Genomic DNA, 20,151 nt, shown 5'->3' on the forward strand with positions numbered 1-20,151 from the left:
GAAGGGCTGTTGTGGGGGAGTTATGGGCTGTAGGGAACATTGGCTGCTGTTTGACTATAAGGCCTGTAGTAAGTTATAGAGGATACAATTGGGGGGTTAGGGCTGTAGTAGGGTAAATGGGCTGTAATTGTGAGGGTGAGTGGCTGTAGTAGGGATTTGGGCGCTGCAGTAGGGCATAAAGGCTGCGATTTGGGGGATACGGGCTGAAGCAAAACAAACCTTACCTTGGGCCAGCGAGGGGGAATCCTGATGGTGGTGCCAGGCGCCAATTATGGCTTAATATAAGCGCTTGAGCCTAACGCAGGGGCGGAGAATAGCTCTGCACGCCTTGCTGGTGCGCCTCTATCTACAGAGCGCCTTGACGGCAATTGTTGGCTGAGAGTAGTGCGCAGTCTCAGCCTGTCATTGCCATCGAACGTTGCATGGCCAGACTGTGGGTGACTGCAGATTTCCAATTCTTAAAAAGACCCATTAATGCTCTTAATGGAGCCAGAGCAGCCCATAACTTCAATGAGCTGCAGTGGTTATGATACTTAGTGTCCCCCTTAGTTGGGAGAATGGGACGGAATTGAGAATTTGTCAAAATGTTGATGGTCTTGCAGCTTCAAACGTTCTCTCTGTGAAGGTGTCTACGCACAAACAGAAATTATAAACCAAGAGATTAGCACATTTCCGAGCCTAGCTTCAATCTTCCAAAGTCAGGAAAAGAGAACATTGGCAAAAGGCAGACATGGGACAATCAGTATTCAATATGTGGCAATTGGCTCAGCCAGGAAAACAGAGCAATGCACTAAGCTGAACTTGTTTTCCATGACATGTATGAGCTGAAGACTAGCTCTGCTGAGTGTGAGTCTCTCAGTGACGAGTTAATGGCAAAATCTTTGACATATTCCAAAACTTACTATGCAGGGATATACACTAAAATTCTAATTCAAAATTTAAAGGACCACTATAGGCACCCAGACCACTTCAGCTTAATGAAGTGGTCTGGGTGCCAGGTCCCTCTGGGGTTAACCCTGCATGCTGTAAACATAGCAGTTTCAGAGAAACTGCTATGTTTACCTATGGGTTAATCCAGCCTCTAGTGGCTGTTTCATTGACAGCCGCTAGAGGCGCTTCCGCTCTTCTCACTGTGATTTTCACGGTGAGAAGACGCCAGCGTCCATAGGAAAGCATTGAGAATGCTTTCCTATGGACTGGCTGAATGCGCGCTCTTGCCCTGCATGCGCATTCGGAGGATGACGACTGAAGGAGGAGGAGAGTCCCAGCGTCGAGGGAGCCCGGCGCTGGAGAAAGGTAAGGGATTAACCCCTTCCTCCCCCTTCAGCCCGGCGGGAGTGGGTCCCTGAGGGTGGGGGCACCCTCAGGGCACTATAGTGCCAGGAAAACAAGTTTGTTTTCCTGGCACTATAGTGGTCCTTTAAGTTTGGTAACAGCTAAACTGGAAAAAAAAAATCTCTAACTCAGTTTTGCTTTCAGTTCAGCTACTGTAGCCTTAAATGTGAAATTCTCTTTTAATTAACTTTAGTAAATAGCATTGTTACCATCTTTATTGCAGGGGAGAAAAGGAGAAGCAGAGCCCTCTAGTGGTCAATTATGAATATAGTTGTTTAGCTGCTCTAAGCTGTAGATTGCAGTCAATGTTCAACCAGCCTCTCAGTAGGATAACATGGATAAACTTAAAGGGACCCTATAGGCACCCAGACCACTTCAGCTCATTAAAGTGGTCTGGGGGCAGTGTCCTTATTGCCCGTAGCTCTGCAATGTAAGACATTGCAATTTTAGAGAAACTGCAATGTTTACATTGGAGGACTAAGACAGCCTCTAGTGGCGCACCTGGGATCTAACCTGACTTTTGGTGCGAGGAGATTATCAGACCTACTGTAATGATCCAGGGTGTCACTGTGGGGCCATGGTAGATTACTTGCCGCTGCCCCTAGATTGTGAAGTTTTTATCACAGGTTTTCAAGCTTTGACAACCCTACAACTATAGATTGGGACTGTGTGCCAGTATTGCCCATTGGTTTAGTGGCAACACGGATACATAGAATCTTGTGCAAAAACAGGAACTAATGGTTGGATACAAAGCAGCAGTATGCACTTGGCCCGGCCCTGTTATATCTTGTGTATTCAGTCATGTTGTTATGGTTTTATGGTAAAACCATTGAAGAAGTCTGCTTCAGCTTGTTAAATGTGTTACAATGTACAGATTTTGGCAGAAGCAGGACAAGTTTGGCTAAAACATTTATCTTGCATCAACAACAGGCACCAAATGACAATAATAATAATAATAATAATAATAATAATAATATCAGATAGGAGAAATCTATTAGGATGACTTTTTAAGGATTCCCATTTTGAAGAATTATAATACTCCTATGCTTCTACACCTCAATCATAATTTCACTTTATCGCTGATGCTATGTGGAAATAAAATGGAAACTTAGATAATGAAAAGACAAGATGTGTGGAAAAAAACAGGAAATGTTTGTAAGTAAGAACAAAAATCTGGTTTATACAAAATTAGAATAAGATATAAAAGGGAAAGTCACCTGACCTGAATGAACATAAGTGGCTCTTGTAAAACGCCACAGCTACAGATTAGTGTGTAGAACGGGGCAGGCTGGGATCCGCTGTAAGGGGGTAGCTTCATGACATTTAGACACCTCCCCCAGAGGAGCCACTTATTATAACAGAGAACAGAAAAACAATCTCTGAAAAAAAGGTATAAACAGGGATGTGACGGATTGACTGAGTCACTTATACAACTGGCGTCTAGACCAACAGGTCAGAAGCCTCCAAGAGGTGGAGGGCATGACAGTTAGGCTTCGCCCCCGTGGGAGCTCCCTTCTATGGGGTTCATGGAAGCCATTATTTGAGAGTGGGGTTTGGTACAAAACAGTCATGGCTCATGCTTGGGGATTGAGCTATAATCACTCTAGCTAGGGATACCTGGCGGAGATACTAAATCAGAGTATAGGAGCTCTGTCACATGGGATTTTTACTAAGATGAGAATTCACAGTGAAATGCTAATTTAAAGCCAGAGCATCCAGAATTAAAAAATTCTGACACATCTTGCAGAGCAGACTTTCTTAAAGGGACTCTATAGGCACTTAGATCACTTCATCTCAATGAGGCGGTCCGAGTGCCATGTCCCTGTCTGTTTAGCACTCCAACATAAAACATTGCCATCTGCCAGAACAGCAATGTTTACATTGCAGAGTCTAAATGCCTCTAGTGGCTGTCACACTCCCTCTAAAATAGCCAAGTATATATTTTAGCTACTTCTAACAGATCGTCTCATAGACACCATCTGATTGGCGCAGTGCTGCGCACTAGCCTCCCAATGCTTTCCTAGGGGAAGCATTGGATTGGCTGAGATTATCAGTCTTTATGATCCCAGCGTTGAAGATGGGACGATGGTGCGAGGGCGAAAAGGAAAGTAACAGAACCTTTTTTCCTTTGTAAATGGAGGGCCGGGGATCTAAACTGCTAACAGGGCACTATAGTGTTAGGAATACACATTTGTATACGCAAAGCTTCTGTGTTCCCTTAAGTACAGCCCATATATCTACCAACATTTCAAATGGACAACGAGGGGCAATTTAATTTAGGGGTGTGAGTGGGGGTGTGGGCAGGGGTGTACAAGAACAGTGTATCTTATTTACACAGACTGATTTCTAAACACAGTCATTGTAGTTTAAAGACACATTACTGGGAGTATTATTGCTGTGGAGCTCTGTTATACACTCAGACACATTACTGGGAGTATTATTGCTGTGGAGCTCTGTTATACACCCAAGACACATTACTGGGAGTATTATTGCTGTGGAGCTCTGTTATACACTCAGACACATTACTGGGAGTATTATTGCTGTGGAGCTCTGTTATACACTCAGACACATTACTGGGAGTATTATTGCTGTGGAGCTCTGTTATACACTCAGGCACATTACTGGGAGTATTATTGCTGTGGAGCTCTGTTATACAATCAGACACATTACTGGGAGTATTATTGCTGTGGAGCTCTGTTATACACTCAGACACATTACTGGGAGTATTATTGCTGTGGAGCTCTGTTATACGCTCAGGCACATTACTGGGAGTATTATTGCTGTTGAGTTCTGTCATACGCTCAGACACATTACTGGGAGTATTATTGCTGTGGAGCTCTGTTATACACTCAGACACATTACTGGGAGTATTATTTCTGTGGAGCTCTGTTATACACTCAGACACATTACTGGGAGTATTATTGCCGTGGAGCTCTGTTATACACTCAGACACATTACTGGGAGTATTATTGCTGTAGAGCTCTGTTATACACTCAGACACATTACTGGGAGTATTATTGCTGTAGAGCTCTGTTATACACTCAGACACATTACTGGGAGTATTATTGCTGTGGAGCTCTGTTATACACTCAGACACATTACTGGGAGTATTATTGCCGTGGAGCTCCGTTATACACTCGGACACATTACTGGGAGTATTATTACTGTGGAGCTCTGTTATACACTCAGACACATTACTGGGAGTATTATTGCCGTGGAGCTCCGTTATACACTCGGACACATTACTGTGAGTATTATTGCTGTGGAGCTCTGTTACACACTCAGACACATTACTGGGAGTATTATTGCTGTAGAGCTCTGTTATACACTCAGACACATTACTGGGAGTATTATTGCTGTAGAGCTCTGTTATACACTCAGACACATTACTGGGAGTATTATTGCTGTGGAGCTCTGTTATACACTCAGACACATTACTGGGAGTATTATTGCCGTGGAGCTCCGTTATACACTCGGACACATTACTGGGAGTATTATTGCTGTGGAGCTCTGTTATACACTCAGACACATTACTGGGAGTATTATTGCCGTGGAGCTCCGTTATACACTCGGACACATTACTGGGAGTATTATTGCTGTGGAGCTCCGTTATACACTCGGACACATTACTGGGAGTATTATTGCTGTGGAGCTCTGTTATACACTCAGACACATTACTGGGAGTATTATTGCTGTAGAGCTCTGTTATACACTCAGACACATTACTGGGAGTATTATTGCAGTGGAGCTCCGTTATACACTCGGACACATTACTGGGAGTATTATTGCTGTGGAGCTCTGTTACACACTCAGACACATTACTGGGAGTATTATTGCTGTGGAGCTCTGTTATACACTCAGACACATTACTGGGAGTATTATTGCTGTGGAGCTCTGTTACACACTCAGACACATTACTGGGAGTATCGCCTTGGAGCTCCGTTATACACTCAGACACATTACTGGGAGTATTATTGCTGTGGAGCTCTGTTATACACTCAGACACATTACTGGGGGTATTATTGCCGTGGAGCTCTGTTACACACTCAGACACATTACTGGGGGTATTATTGCCGTGGAGCTCTGTTACACACTCAGACACATTACTGGGAGTATTATTGCTGTGGAGCTCTGTTACACACTCAGACACATTACTGGGAGTATGATTGCTGTGGAGCTCTATGATACACTCAGACACATTACTGGGAGTATTATTGCTGTGGAGCTCTGTTATACGCTCAGACACATTACTGTGAGTATTATTGCTGTGGAGCTCTGTTATACACTCAGACACATTACTGGGAGTATTATTGCTGTGGAGCTCTGTTATACACTCAGACACATTACTGGGAGTATTATTGCTGTGGAGCTCTCATACACTCAGACACTAACTATATGGAGCTCCTAGAAAAGTAGGACAGTGGAGCCCATAATAAGGACTTGGTAGGTGGGGAGTCTCAATGTACTCTTAATTACTCGTGAGAGACAGGAATATATATATATTAAACAAAAGTGAAAGGATTTGAAAAAGACCTTCCCCACCTATAATTACTTTCCACACTCAACATGGCGCCTTGAGACTGTCCGTGACGTCATCAACGCGCGCCGGGGAAACACGTTGCACCTCTAGGGGTCGCTGCAGGCACCTGTTTCATAAGAGCAGCATTCGGTGAGAGTTGTACAAGGTGAGGGGATCCTGGGATATTTGTGGGTGTTTATAGTATTACCAGTGATTGGATTGTGTTGGTCTGTGAATGCTTTGTACATATGGTGGCATTAGGTCAAATGACAAATCACTAATCTGTCTGATCTTATCAATCTGCTGTCTGTTACAGGTCTGAGGGTCAGCACTGTCTGATTTAATGTGTATTAAACACCTTGTGTCAGTCACTTTATATATAGATATACTATGACAATTAGTGCTTTGTGATTAATGTGTATTAAACACCCTGTGTCAGTCTCTGTCATAGTATATTAATATATAAAATTAGTGCTTTAGCACAAATTAATACTTTGCATAAACTCTGATAATATTCCAATAAATCAATGCACAGAAAGGGGTTTCTGTGTAAATAGAAGAGAGGGAAGGTGGCAGCCCTGTGAGGGGTTACAATGCTGTGATTACATGCACCAACCTACCTGCCAGCCATGTACTGTAAGTGCTCCTTCTGGGCACTGCCACTCATTGGACCTTTGGACTGACCTCCTGTCACAGTCAGCTTTCTCTGAATTTAGGAGGTCAAAGGTTTAAAGGGAGGATGTCACATATTTTGTGCAAATAAGCTAAAACCAGTGGCTGCAGATCAGAAAATGAGACCTGCCAAACTGTCTTCATAAACAGATGCTTGATATTTAATATATTACATTCTATGTATTGGTTCCATGCTTTGTGTTATACAAACTCCTGCTGGGCTTTGTAAAAACATCACAGCTGCTGCCTAGAGTGGATTTTAATACAAGTCTACCCTCATTGGCTGATAGCAGAGGCGTTTCCACATTCTCATAACACCGATTGGTGGTAAAAATGGACAATAATTAGAGACACCAACAGGTCTGCTAGAACTTTAACACTTTTTTTTCCCCTCTTCATTTACATTTCTGTTAATATTGGACACACACTACAGTTTGTTTCTTATTCTTTGAGGGGGGTGTTTACTTATTTTTTGGCCCGTGTAATTGATCAGGATAAAAAGGTTGGTGCCCCCCTCCCCTCCCTCACTTTTTAAAGTGAAAAATATATAAAGTTAGAAAAGAAAATCCAGAAATCCCATTCAGCAAACTTTTTTTTTTTTTTCTTCAATTAAATGATTGCATGTGTTACAGCCTTTTGTGTGTATTGTTTTTGAAGGCTTGCATATCAGTAAATACCTCTTTTCAGTGCAATTCCAGGCTATCTTGCGTCCTCTTTGGTCAGTAGCACAACTTATGCGACCAAAACCTGTGCTGGTAATTACGAGCCAATAATCCTGGCATTGTTTGCCGGCTCAGGGCATCTCGCATATGCTCCCCGTGGATGGTGTCAGACTTTCAGATTGTGAATGAATTTGGCAGATAATTGGTGCGTCTGAACATAGAGGACTTACGGGGTTATTTACTAAAATAAGGATTGTCAGGAATTTAAAGAGGATCACAAGCCACAAAGTAAGGTAAAGGTAAGCAGGGAGAGGCACTGAAAAGTATCACTAACCTCCACGTATTCATTCTATAATACTGCACAGTAAATGACATACACTCTTTTATTCTCAATATTCATAAAATATGAAAACATTTCCTTTTAAACAAGCATCCCTGCCACAGTCTGGGGTGTTTACATCATTTGCAAAGACCCCCGATTGTGACTTTGCTGCTGGGTGTTCAGTTGTCGCCAGGTGCAGGGGAAGGTGAGTTTTAATTAACGGAACCTGTCCCTCGCGGCCACTGCCACGCTCTTTCTCCGGTCCTTCTCAGCTGCCGGGAGCCCACGACGGTGTTGTATTCTTGCACATGCACCAGAGAACACTGATATCTACGGACGGAGGAACTTGGGAGACCGGGAGATCCTCTGTAGTCAGAGCCTTCGGTACCTCAGCTGTCACTAGTGATGGCTAGTGGTTTACAATGCTTGATAAAAGGTAGCTCCACCTTTTGTCAAGCATAGCAAAAAATTCCAAGACGAGGTAGTCCCTACGTTTTCTTAGGATCTCTTTTGGCTGAGTTGGAATTTCAGTGACACTCCAACTAGTGTGAGTATATCATAAAGGTTCTATATTTATTGGAGGGCGATGACCGTGGCGATTTTAAACCATAGAATACATGGCAAGAGATAGAAAAATGAAAGATATATTAAAGAAAGGGAATACCCATGGATCTTGGATTTTAAAATACGGCAGTAAAGAGAAGAGGTTGATAATCTGTTTTAAGAACCCCATGCCATTCAGGGCTTACCATACATGTCTGACTATATGGTTTGTATGTTTTATGTGTTCATCCATTGGTTATTGCCTGATACGTTTATTGTTTATTTCTTTAGAATTAGTTACAATGTCGCTGGCTGGTGCCCCCTTGCGTCTTTTGAACAAGGCAAGATGGAGTATTTGTGCCGGTGGATTGAGGGCGCAGAGCACTGTGGCACAGCAGAAAGGTAAGACATGCCCCAAATAACTAGAACCTCAACTGGTTGGTGTGTCCTATGTGGGCCTATCTTCTGTGTTCTTCATTCAAGGTAGAATTATGGATGTTTAACTGTTAAAGTACTGATCACATCATTCTCATATAGCTCGTATCACTCAAAAAGAGAAAGGAGGAATAAAGACTCTGGAGTCAGTGAGGGATATGACCTGATGGGGAAGGTTATGACTCACTATAGTAATCTTTGCTGAGTAATAAAATACAGATTATCTTGTTTGGGCAGACCTGTTTTGATTTCTCCGTTAAATTGCACGTAGATATCTTGAGTTTCTTTTGTTTTTTTTTTTTAGTTAATTCTTTAAGACGCTATTATTTTGTGTATGAAGTTCTAAGGTATGTTTTGCTTTCCAGATCTCAAGGCACAGAATGAGAAAAAAAGTGCAAAATGTGAGTGCGTCTCTTGTAATGTTTCATATTGTCTGAGAAATGTTATTTGCTGCATTGGATATGTGTTAAAGCAACACTGTCACTTGCAAGGGTCTTTCCATTTTTGTTTTTCCTCAAGGACCCCACCTAAGGTGGCATGTAACTTTCTGTGGTGGTACTCTGCAAAGGCGGTCTATTTTTCTGAAACTTTCCTACGCCACCATCATCCACTTCCTTTCCATCTTTATCTCATTGAAGATAAAGCCTCCAAAAACTGTGGGACCCTCCATAGATCTTTTCGTGCATCTGTCTTTTGTCACATTTTGTCGGGAGTATTCCTGTACATTCGACAAAACAGTCATAATTTGTCTTATTTCTTCTGATCGCATAGGCATATCCGTAAAATTCCACCACAGTCTCTTTTTTTGTAAATCTTCTATGTGGTAAACTCAGATGTGACAGTACCACTTTAAAGGATCACTATAGTGTCAGGAAAACAAATTTTTCTGACACTGTATAACCCTTAGGGCCCCCCCTCCCGCTGGGCTTAAAGGAGTTTCAAACCCCTTCAGCTACTTACTTTAATCCAGCGCCGGGCTCCCTCGGCCCTGGTGACCTCTCCTCCCACTCTGGCGTCAGCTCCCAAGCTGCGCGCGCATTAAAAACGCCCATAGGAAAGCATTTCTCAATTCTTTCCTATGGACGTTCTGCACGCTGGATGCATTTTTCGCATTCAGCGTTGCAGAAGTGCCTGTAGCGGCTGTCAGGAAGACAGCCACTAGAGGCTGGATTAACCCTGCAGCTGTAAACCTAGCAGTTTCTCTGAAACCTGGGGAACCTGGCACCCAGACCACTTCATTGAGCTGAAGTGGTCTGGGTGACTATAGTGGTCCTTTAAGATCTAAATGTCTGGTGAGCAGGACATGTATATCTGTGTTGACATAGTAGGTTTTTCTACTTAATTCTTTAGATAACAAATCATCTTTCCAAATGTCCTGCTTATCTTCCTGTTGTAATGGTAATTAAAGAGGCTCTGTGACCTGGCAAGAACCCCTATTTAACTTTTTGGTGTAAATGGCGTTTCTTATTATTTGCATAATTCCATTAAAGGACAACAAGGAAAAAAAATGCAAAAGAACCTATAAAAAGTGTATTCCTAACACTATAGAGCACTTTGGTCTGCACCCCCTTTCCTCCCCAGCTATAAAGGGAGAAAAAAGAAAAAAGAAAACATTAGTCACTTATTTATCCGATTCCAGCGCTCCACCTCCTCCAACGTCATCCAATGAGGGCGGGCTAAGGCTCATGTGCGGTAAGCGCTGCGAGTGCATTAGGCCTTCCCCATAGGAATAAAATTACTCAATGCTTTCATATGGGGATGTTGACGCTGGATGTCCTCATGCAGCGCGTGAGTAAATGTCCAGCATCAGGCAACAAAAAGTCGGTAAGCCACCAGGAAGTTCCTCTAGTGGCTATCTGATTGACAGCCACTAGAGGCAGTCTTAGTCCTGCAATATACCTCTTGATGAAGAGGTTTGGGTGACTATCGTGACCCTTTAAAAATGGCCGTGCCGAGCAGGAAGGAGTTTGTGTTGACACATTTTGCAGTAGTTTAACTCATGAAAAGACATGAATGGAACTACTGCACAAGATAACCGCTATTCAGTAAGACTTATGTTGCCTGAATTATTTTTTTTCCATGATTTGTAGAGACCACAGATTTAGCACAGTGTCTTTCATAGAAAACTAGGAAGGAGACTGTCAAAGATTGTTGGGTTTGCGTGTTCTACAAATGTGAATAGGTGAACTTTGGCTATCCTGGACGCAGTCCGCTATGAATTTTATGAATGCATTGCCCAATACTGGTAGCTGCGTTCATTTAGATTGGATGAGAGCTATACATGTGGTTAATGCCATGTAGTCTTCTCACATCCAGGGTGCAGTTTGATTGGATGAGAGCTATACATGTGGTTAATGCCATGTTGTCTTCTCACAGGCAGGGTGCAATTTGATTGGATGAGCGCTATACATGTGGTTAATGCCACGTTGTCTTCTCACAGCCAGGGTGCAGTTTGATTGGATGAGAGCTATACATGTGGTTAATGCCATGTTGTCTTCTCACAGGCAGGGTGCAATTTGATTGGATGAGCGCTATACATGTGGTTAATGCCACGTTGTCTTCTCACAGCCAGGGTGCAGTTTGATTGGAGGGACGCCCTTTGTCTCAATTCCCAGCTGACGGAAGATGAGATCATGATCCGGGACAGCTTCCATGCCTACTGCCAGGAGAAACTGATGCCACGAATACTCCAAGCCAATCGCCAGGAAGGTACAGTTGAAAATGAGCACAACTCTTCCTCCATGTCTGTATAGAAATAAGCCATTATCCGTTTATCTTTTGTTTTGTTATTTGTCTTTGTTTCTTATTACTGTAAGTTTGACTTCAACTTTCTCCTTCACCAGTAGGTTACTCTCCTAGGGCTCTCTACACCATTATCCCGCTGCATGACTGTTTCTCTGAAATTCTGCAGTACAGCCGCATGCATGGCTGTCACAGCCTGGTTGCAGTTAGATAACATGCAGCTTTCAGTCTCTCCGTACTACATTGCACCCTTTCCAGCTGTTCCTCTCCTATCCTAGGGTGCATTAATGGGACACTATTGCAAAACAACTTCAGTTTAATGAAGCCGTTTTAGTGTATAGAACATGCCCCTGCAATTTCACTGCTCAATTCTCTGTCATTTAGGAGTTAAATCACTTTGTTTACCCTCATTAGACAAAAACATTCTTTCTCTCCTGGTAGCCTTATATTATCTCACTGGATAGCTCTATTCAATCCACAATTAAATCTATTTTCAATTTTACAGACTGGTACCTAACTCGGTAAATAGCAGGCCAACCCCCCCCATAGTTTAATGTTACAAATATCTTGAAACTGGGCAATCCAGATTTGTTACCACCGGTGTTGCTTCATATTTACAATAACAAAGCTGTAGATCTTATTTACTGTGCCTCCACACACACGACTTGAAAAAGAGAGCATGCATAATTCTGATTCTATGTTATCCTTTTCTTTTCCTTTTAAACAAAAAAGTCATGTAGGATCCGCAAGACATTCGACTCAACTCTGCTATTTTAAAATGTGACACATGTGACTGTCCTGCTTGGTATTTCTCTCTGACTCATGACAATAAATACGTTCAAAACAAAATAATACTGTTTATGCAGCCCTAGTCACACATGCCCTGCACTTCCTGTAAAGAGAGATCTAATATTTACACTTCCTCTATTGCCACTCTGTTTAAGCTAGAATTTCCTATTTCCTCCTTTGTTAATAGCCTGTTAGACACAGTGTCTGATTACAGTTCAATTTACAGAGCAGGATACAAAACAAGTTCTAAAACAAGTAAACATATGAGTCGTGATTCATGCAGGCTGTGTCAGTCACAGCCAGGGAGGTGTGGCAAGGGCTGCTTAAACAAAAACAAGCGTGACTTAACTTCTAAATGGCAGATAATTGAGCAGTGAGACGTCAGAGGCATGATCGATACACAAACTGCTTCATTAAACTATGTGACTATAGTGTCCCATTAACCTTCGACACATTCCCTGCATCCTCTCATTCATCTCATTATTCCTCCACAAACGTGCCCAATATGGCCGATTCCTTCCCCGCTATTCGTGCACTAAGCATTTATGCTGTAACATCCTGTGTTTCCCATATTAATGGTTAACCCTTTCCTTGCTTACAGTATTCAACCGGGAGATTATGTCAGAGATGGGACAGCTTGGAGTCCTAGGTTCTACGATTAAAGGTATGACGGCGTGTGTGTGGTGTCAGTTTGTATCTATATGGCATTTATTATTCAGTGCTTGGAAATATTAATCTATATCAGGCTGTCCAGACTTAGCTGTTGGACTACAGATCCCACAATTCTGCCTGGCAGAGAATTAAACAAATAATGCAGTTGGAGGGCCAGGTTTAACTGTATAATAAAACTGTATACCATTCTGTTTGATTGTTCCTCAGGTTACGGTTGTGCTGGTACATCCTACGTTGCATATGGTTTGTTGGCGCGAGAGGTGGAGCGTGTGGACAGCAGTTATCGATCTGTAATGAGCGTCCAGTCCTCCCTTGTCATGCATCCTATCAATGCCTATGGGACGGAGGAACAGAAACAAAAATACCTGCCCAGACTAGGTATGTGCGTGATGGTGTAGCACTGAATGTGCTTTGGATAAAGGTACTCTGTCTTTTGTCTTCGTCACTCCTAGTTTAACCTGCAAATTGTGGTTTATTCACTAAATCAAGAATTTGGGGAATTGCACATTTTGGACCTTAATAGCCATTTTGGAAGACTTCTTAAAGAAACACTCTGTGTACCAATACAACTTACATGTGTTTGGTTTTGACCTCATTAATATCCACTAACAGCACTAAATGAGTTAATTTAACTCACTACCTGTCTCCTTTACTTACTACATTTTTTTGTGTGTGCAAAAACTAGAAAGATTTGAGCATACACAAGTTTTAAAAAAAATGCAGCATATTAATGAAGCATTAAGTGATATTGGTGCTTGGTTTGTCCCTTTAACTCTTAATTCTCCAATTCCATTTCTGATTACTTTGAATATTGTCCAGGAGCAAGTGTCAGTATAGGAAAAAAAACAAAAAACTAACTTTGATGTTGAGGCAGAGAAAAACAGGCACATTCCATTGTATTATGTGTTTGAGATTAAATGTGTTTTGCAAATAAAATAGGCTTATTCTCAGAGCATTGTATGTATTTATATAATGTTAAAAAAAAAATGACTGCCATAAACCTTAAACACAGACCGCTGTGTTTGGTGATATAGACCATGATGGATTGCATGATGGTGTGTCTATGTAGCAATGCAAAGGGAAATATCTGCAGTAATGTTATCTTTCTTGTTATCGCTATTTTGTCATTATTGATATCGCTATTTTCTCTTTATATGACAGCGCGGGGAGAGCTATTGGGCTGCTTTGGGCTTACAGAACCAAACCACGGCAGTGACCCGGCTGGAATGGAAACCAGGGCTAGATACAACCCAAGCAGCAAAACGTACACACTCAATGGGTCCAAAACATGGTATGAGCAACTGTGAAGTACACTGTGTACACCCTGATGGCCACTAGGGGGAGGTGCTGCCTTCTGGACTCCAGCAGTTGTTAGTGTACATTCACCCTCTCTTCCTTGAAAGGGATATTCCATACCAGGATGCTACAACACAGATGCTTAGTGCAAGATACAAAATGCATTTAAAAATACAAATTATTAATTATAAATCATATGGAATATTAAACTTCCTGCATTTGCTAGATATTCTCAGGTCTTACAGCGTGCAGTGATTTACCATAAAATCAGGAAATGTGTAAGCAAATCAGGAGCCTCTTATAATCTTCAAAAGAGTCTTGGCTTCTCCCATAAAGCCTTGCATTGCAGCGTATAATGGGTTAAGTGGTCCGGTCTGGGGTAGCAATCCTGTTAATTGTGTAGTGACATTGATGCTTAAGCTGAGGCTGCTGTTGGCTTGCTGAGCGCTCCATTTGCGGTTTAGTTATCCAATCCCAGTTGCCCAATCTATCATGCGCGCAATCATAGTTTGGATTCCTTCAGAGGGGGTTAGAGACTAGAAAGGCATGTGCGCAGTGAGCAAATATTTGCAACGAACATAAGTTGTTATGGTGTTTAGAATATCCTCTTACATAATATTAAAATTAGATTATTAAGTATTATTAAGATTAAGATTATTAAGTACCATGCAAGCTTTGGATATTGCCATATGACCATGGCAGTACTTTGAAGGCCTTGTTCCAGTGTGGCAGGGTGCCGGCATCGTCTATGCTGCCTTTACCTTTCATTATATTCCATGTGAATGATGCTCACATTGTTTAATATACTTTTAGTAAGTTCAAAAGCGCACTTTTATTGATATTATAACCGCTTTTGCAAACCTTAAAGGAACACTCCGCGCACCATAACCACTACAGTGCACTTCTATGGTTATGATGCCAGGGGTACACTGACACCCCCCTCTCCCCCAGTAAGTAGTAGACTCATCAATAATGGTGTGCCTCCTTACATGAGGTCTGCTGGCGCCGCTCCCTGCTGTTACTCATCTCTAAGTTAAGTGTTGCGTGGCTTAGCTCATTGGCTGAGAGAGATCAGCTGACGCTCTCAGCCAATATGGTGGCTCTGCACTGGAGCGCTTAGTAACCTGGAGGCTGAGAGAAGGCAAGGAACGGTACCCAGCAAACGCCAGGTAAGAAGTAAGATTGATTAATTTCATTCTGGGTGGGGAGGCCAGGGTACTCCTGACACCACAACTATTACAGCACTTTGTAGTGGTTATGGTGCTTTAAATACAGTTAAGTGACATAGAGTGTTGGTGTTTTGAAGGTGAAGTTATAATGTTTATTATGTATAATCACACAGAGTATCTTTCTGTTGATAATTATATTTACAACATATTTTATACATTTCTATCCATAGGATTACCAACTCCCCCATTGCTGACCTGTGTGTGGTTTGGGCTACGTGTGAAGATGGTAAAATCCGGGGATTCCTGATAGAAAGAGGCACAAAGGGGTTATCCACCCCTAAAATAGAGGGCAAGTTTTCTCTGCGAGCATCTGCGACAGGCATGATTCTGATGGAGGATGTGGAGATACCTGAGGAAAACCTACTTCCCCATGTATCTGGGCTATCAGTGAGTCACCAGTGATTTATTACTCCATAAAATGTCTCTCTATAACTCCTCCTATTACTCCATAAAATGTATCTCTATAACTCCTCATATTACTCCATATAACCTCTCTCTATAACTCCTCCTATTACTCCATATAACCTCTCTATAACTCCTCCTATTACTCCATATAACCTCTCCCTATAACTCCTCCTATTAGTCCATATAACCTCTCCCTATAACTCCTCCTATTACTCCGTATAACCTCTCCCTATAACTCCTCCTATTACTCCGTATAACCTCTCCCTATAACTCCTGCTATGACTCTATGTAACCTCTCCCTATAACTCCTGCTATGACTCTATGTAACCTCTCCCTATAACTCCTCCTATTATTCCATATAACCTCTCCCTATAACTCCTCCTATTATTCCATATAACCTCTCTCTATAACTCCTCCTATTACTCCATATAACCTCTCTCTATAACTCCTGCTATTACTCCATATAACCTCTCTCTATAACTCCTCCTATTACTCCATATAACCTCTCTATAACTCCTCCTATTACTCTATATAACCTCTCCCTATAACTCCTCCTATTACTCTATATAACCTCTCCCTATAAGTCCTCCTATTACTCCATATAACCTCTCTCTATAACTTCTCCTATTACTCCATATATCCTCTCCCTATAACTCCTCCTATTACTCTATATAACCTCTCCCTATAACTCCTCCTATTACTCCATATAACCTCTCTCTATAACTCCTGCTATGACTCCATATAACCTCTCTATAACTCCTGCTATTACTCCCATGTATAGGTCATTAGGGTCTATCTGCTTTACGTAATACAGTATAATCTTTTCCCGTTGTTAGTGTGAATGGTTACAATTTGTGTATTTTGTGCTGTTTTATACCCTAGGGTCCATTTGGCTGTTTGAATAATGCTCGTTATGGAATTTCTTGGGGGGCACTGGGTGCCGCTGAGTTTTGTTTTCATACGGCGAGACAATACACTTTGGACAGGTATGGACCAATTGTTTTAACAGTCCAGTTCCATGCATGAAGTTTAAATACATAATTCAAATATTTGTGCTAAAATATTCTGGGAGACGTTCATTGTTGTGATCTGAAAAGTTGTGCAAAATTCTAGAAGTGGTGCGGTCACAGTGAAAACCAATGGAATCAACAGAAACATTCAGTATGTTATTACTCAACATTTTTATAAATTTGTTTACCACTTTTTAGTAATTTAAAAACACCGGTATGTGTAAATGAGTAGCTGCAGTCTCCATTGTAGGTACTAGAAATTGAATTGAGACTGTGTAACACCTATTTTTCATATTTGTTTTCATTTTAGGATCCAGTTTGGCGTGCCCCTTGCCCGGAACCAGCTGATCCAGAAGAAATTAGCAGATATGCTGACAGAAATTACCATTGGCCTACAAGCATGTCTGCAACTGGGCCGACTCAAAGACCAGGACAAGTGAGCAACAGTCTGTGGCTGTAATGTTGTTCACATGTGTAGAATCAGCAAAAATCTCTTTATACAACTGTCATAGGCATGTGAAAAAAAACAAACACTAAATGGATCCCGAAATAAGTGTTTTAAATCATCACTGTGAGAATGATCACATTTTGGGTAACTATAGGTCTGCCTCACTCTAAGGCAGAGCTTAGCTGGGATTGAGGGCAACTCTAGTTCAGCATGAAAACAGTATTCAGGGGACACCGTCCATTCTCAAAGAAATTTCTGGTGCTCACCGTAGTGGGGCTGGATAAGCTTGCAACTTGAAGAAGAATTGCCCTTTTTTTTTTTTTTATTTTTTTTTTTTTATCATTTCTTTAGTTAAAAGGATACTAAAGTGCCAGGAATACAAAGCTGTATTCCTGGCACTATAGCTGCCTCTGCCCCCCTCGTGCCTGACCCCTTGTCTCCCTGCCATCGCTTTACATAAAGGGTAAAACTTACCAGGAAAGGTTAAAGGATCTTAACATGTATAGCTTGGAGGAAAGACGAGACAGGGGGGATATGATAGAAACATTTAAATACATAAAGGAGGAGACTATATTTAAAAGAAGGAAAAACTACCACAACCAGAGGACATAGTCTTAAATTAGAGGGACAAAGGTTTAAAAATAATATCAGGAAGTATTACTTTACTGAGAGGGTAGTGGATGCATGGAATAGCCTTCCAGCTGAAGTGGTAGAGGTTAACACAGTAAAGGAGTTTAAGCATGCGTGGGATAGGCATAAGGCTATCCTAACTATAAGATAATGCCAGGGACTAATGAAAGTATTTAGAAAACTGGGCAGACTAGATGGGCCGAATGGTTCTTATCTGCCGTCACATTCTATGTTTCTATGTTAAAAATCCTTTATTTATTTCATCTATCCCAGCACCAAAAGACCCACTCAGTGCTGGGTCGCGGCTCCACCTACTCCTCTGTGGGCAATAATGGGCATGCACCACAATTGCGAGTGGGCACTAAAGCCCATGCACGCGCATTAGACCTGGATGTGATGACGCCCAGTGTCAGTTACCAAAGGTCTGTTTGGATCCTGGAAGCGCCCCCAGTGGAACTTCTCTGGAACTGGAATGTTTAACACTGCAGCACTAAGTGCGATAGGGACACTGCACCCAGACTACTTCCATGAGATGAAGTGGTCTGGGTGCCTATTGTGTCCCTTTAATATTATTTTTATTTTTTTAAAGATTAGTCCCCCTGTTTGTACTGCTTTGTTGCATTATTCAGTCTGAATTGACTGTTACCCAACATTTTGGCTTGTCCGGTTTGTTTTCAGTGATAACTGATGTCATTGCTCTCAGAACTACCCTTTGTAGTTTCCCTGCTGACATCTCTGACAACGTTCTCCTTCCTTTTTAACTTCATCCCCAACATTCTCACCAAGTTTGTTTTTTTTGTTCTATAGTAGTTTATATGCCATGCTGTGCATGTCAGGCTCTGTTTGTGACGGATGTGGCTCCCTCTTGATATTTATTGGGTGTATGTTTGCTTGTGTTGATTATCCTGGGCGGTGGGCATAACCTAAGGGGGGCATTCATTTCTCTCCGTTGGTCTTTTAGAGCCACTCCAGAGATGATCTCTATATTGAAGAGGAATTCATGTGGAAAGGCTCTGGATATTAGCCGACAGGCAAGGGACATGCTTGGAGGCAATGGGATTTCTGATGAATACCATATCATCAGACATGTAATGAACCTGGAGGCTGTCAACACATATGAAGGTATAGCTATATTATCATAAACGTTTTTTGGGGGGGTTTGTACCCAAGATGGCGGTACACATCAGAGTGAATGGATAAGGAATGTGCATCTCACTATCTGGCTGCTCAGTGTAAATGGATAAGGACTATTTATCTCAGTGTCTGACCCTAGGTGGCGGTACTGCTCTGTGTGAATGGATAAGGACTGTTTATCTCAGTGTCTGACCCTAGGTGGCGGTATTGCTCTGTGTGAATAGATGAAGACTGTTTATCTCAGTGTCTGACCCTAGGTGGCGGTATGGCTCTGTGAATGGATGAAGACTGTTTATCTCAGTGTCTGACCCTAGGTGGCGGTACTGCTCTGTGTGAATGGATGAAGACTGTTTATCTCTGTGTCTGACCCTAGGTGGCGGTACTGCTCTGTGTGAATGGATAAGGACTGTTTATTTCAGTGTCTGACCCTAGGTGGCGGTATGGCTCTGTGTGAATGGCTGAAGACTGTTTATCTCAGTGTCTGACCCTAGGTGGCGGTATGGCTCAGTGTGAATGGATGAAGACTGTTTATCTCAGTGTCTGACCGTAGGTGGCGGTATGGCTCTGTGAATGGATGAAGACTGTTTATCTCAGTGTCTGACCCTCGATATCTGATATAAACTGAATTGCGTCATAGCTGCCCTCACTATACTCACATATACTCTTAACAGGTACCCATGACGTCCATGCCTTAATTATTGGAAGAGCCATCACAGGACTGCAGTCGTTTACGGTTGGAAAATAAATATTGGCTTCCTCCCCTGTTCACGGATATATCATGATTTTAAAGGAAACACTATTAAAATGGCAGTTTGTCTTACATGAGAGTTGCTATAATATCTCTTTGTCTGTATACAAGCTTTCCAAAACATTGAAAGATACGCCTGTTTCAAACAGCTGTACATTCTAAACTAAATTATTCTCCGTTCCGTGTCAGAATTCAGCAATGCGGGGAAGCAGTTTTACATTTCACTTCTTGAGTGGAAGCACATGTAAGAAAAGTGCAGTATAAAAATTGTTCCCCCCCCTAGCATTTTGAAGCACAGAAAATAAAATATGTAAAGTTCATTTAATCGACGGAAACAGTTAAACATACAGTAATAAATGTAAGTAGGCAATTTTGAATTTACGGTAAAACCATTTATTTTTGTTAAAACACGATTTAATAGTTAATGCATATCATACTGTAAAATGAAAAATAAATTGTGAAAGATTTTTCGTATCCATTCTCTACTTCTCACACAATAGTCTTGTTCTTTTATTTACCTAAAAACAACTTATTAGGTTTTCCGTAAAACAAGCCGCCGC

At 41.8% G+C, this 20,151-nt stretch overlaps 1 protein-coding gene across 2 annotated transcripts; it reads left to right on the forward strand.

Annotated features, from left to right (window-relative positions):
* The first annotated feature begins 5,975 nt into the window (after positions 1-5,975).
* Positions 5,976-20,058, forward strand: GCDH (glutaryl-CoA dehydrogenase). Of its 2 annotated transcripts, none has more exons than XM_063449515.1 (12): positions 5,976-6,020; positions 8,345-8,455; positions 8,854-8,889; positions 11,057-11,197; positions 12,621-12,683; positions 12,899-13,069; positions 13,853-13,982; positions 15,387-15,603; positions 16,504-16,607; positions 16,942-17,067; positions 18,671-18,831; positions 19,515-20,058. In XM_063449515.1, the coding sequence occupies exons 2-12, from the start codon at positions 8,356-8,358 to the stop codon at positions 19,586-19,588; spliced, it is 1,323 nt and encodes a 440-aa protein (XP_063305585.1). In that variant the 5' UTR covers positions 5,976-6,020; positions 8,345-8,355; the 3' UTR covers positions 19,589-20,058. The 2 variants fall into 2 exon arrangements, with proteins under 2 accessions (XP_063305585.1, XP_063305586.1); XM_063449516.1 differs by lacking the exon at positions 5,976-6,020 and adding an exon at positions 6,026-6,042.
* Positions 20,059-20,151: the final 93 nt, after the last annotated feature.

Source organism: Pelobates fuscus, chromosome 3 (genome assembly GCF_036172605.1).
Source record: "Pelobates fuscus isolate aPelFus1 chromosome 3, aPelFus1.pri, whole genome shotgun sequence".
In the NCBI taxonomy this organism is placed as follows: Eukaryota; Metazoa; Chordata; class Amphibia; order Anura; family Pelobatidae; genus Pelobates; species Pelobates fuscus.

What these genes read in the sequence shown, in the direction of transcription:
- GCDH (XM_063449515.1), top strand. Translation starts at nt 8,356, where the DNA reads ATGTCGCTGGCTGGTGCCCCCTTGCGTCTTTTGAACAAGGCAAGATGG. An exon ending in TGAGAAAAAAAGTGCAAAAT is followed by an intron (nt 8,890 to 11,056) that starts GTGAGTGCGTCT and finishes GTCTTCTCACAG; the next exon opens with CCAGGGTGCAGTTTGATTGG. An exon ending in CGACTCAAAGACCAGGACAA is followed by an intron (nt 17,068 to 18,670) that starts GTGAGCAACAGT and finishes TTGGTCTTTTAG; the next exon opens with AGCCACTCCAGAGATGATCT.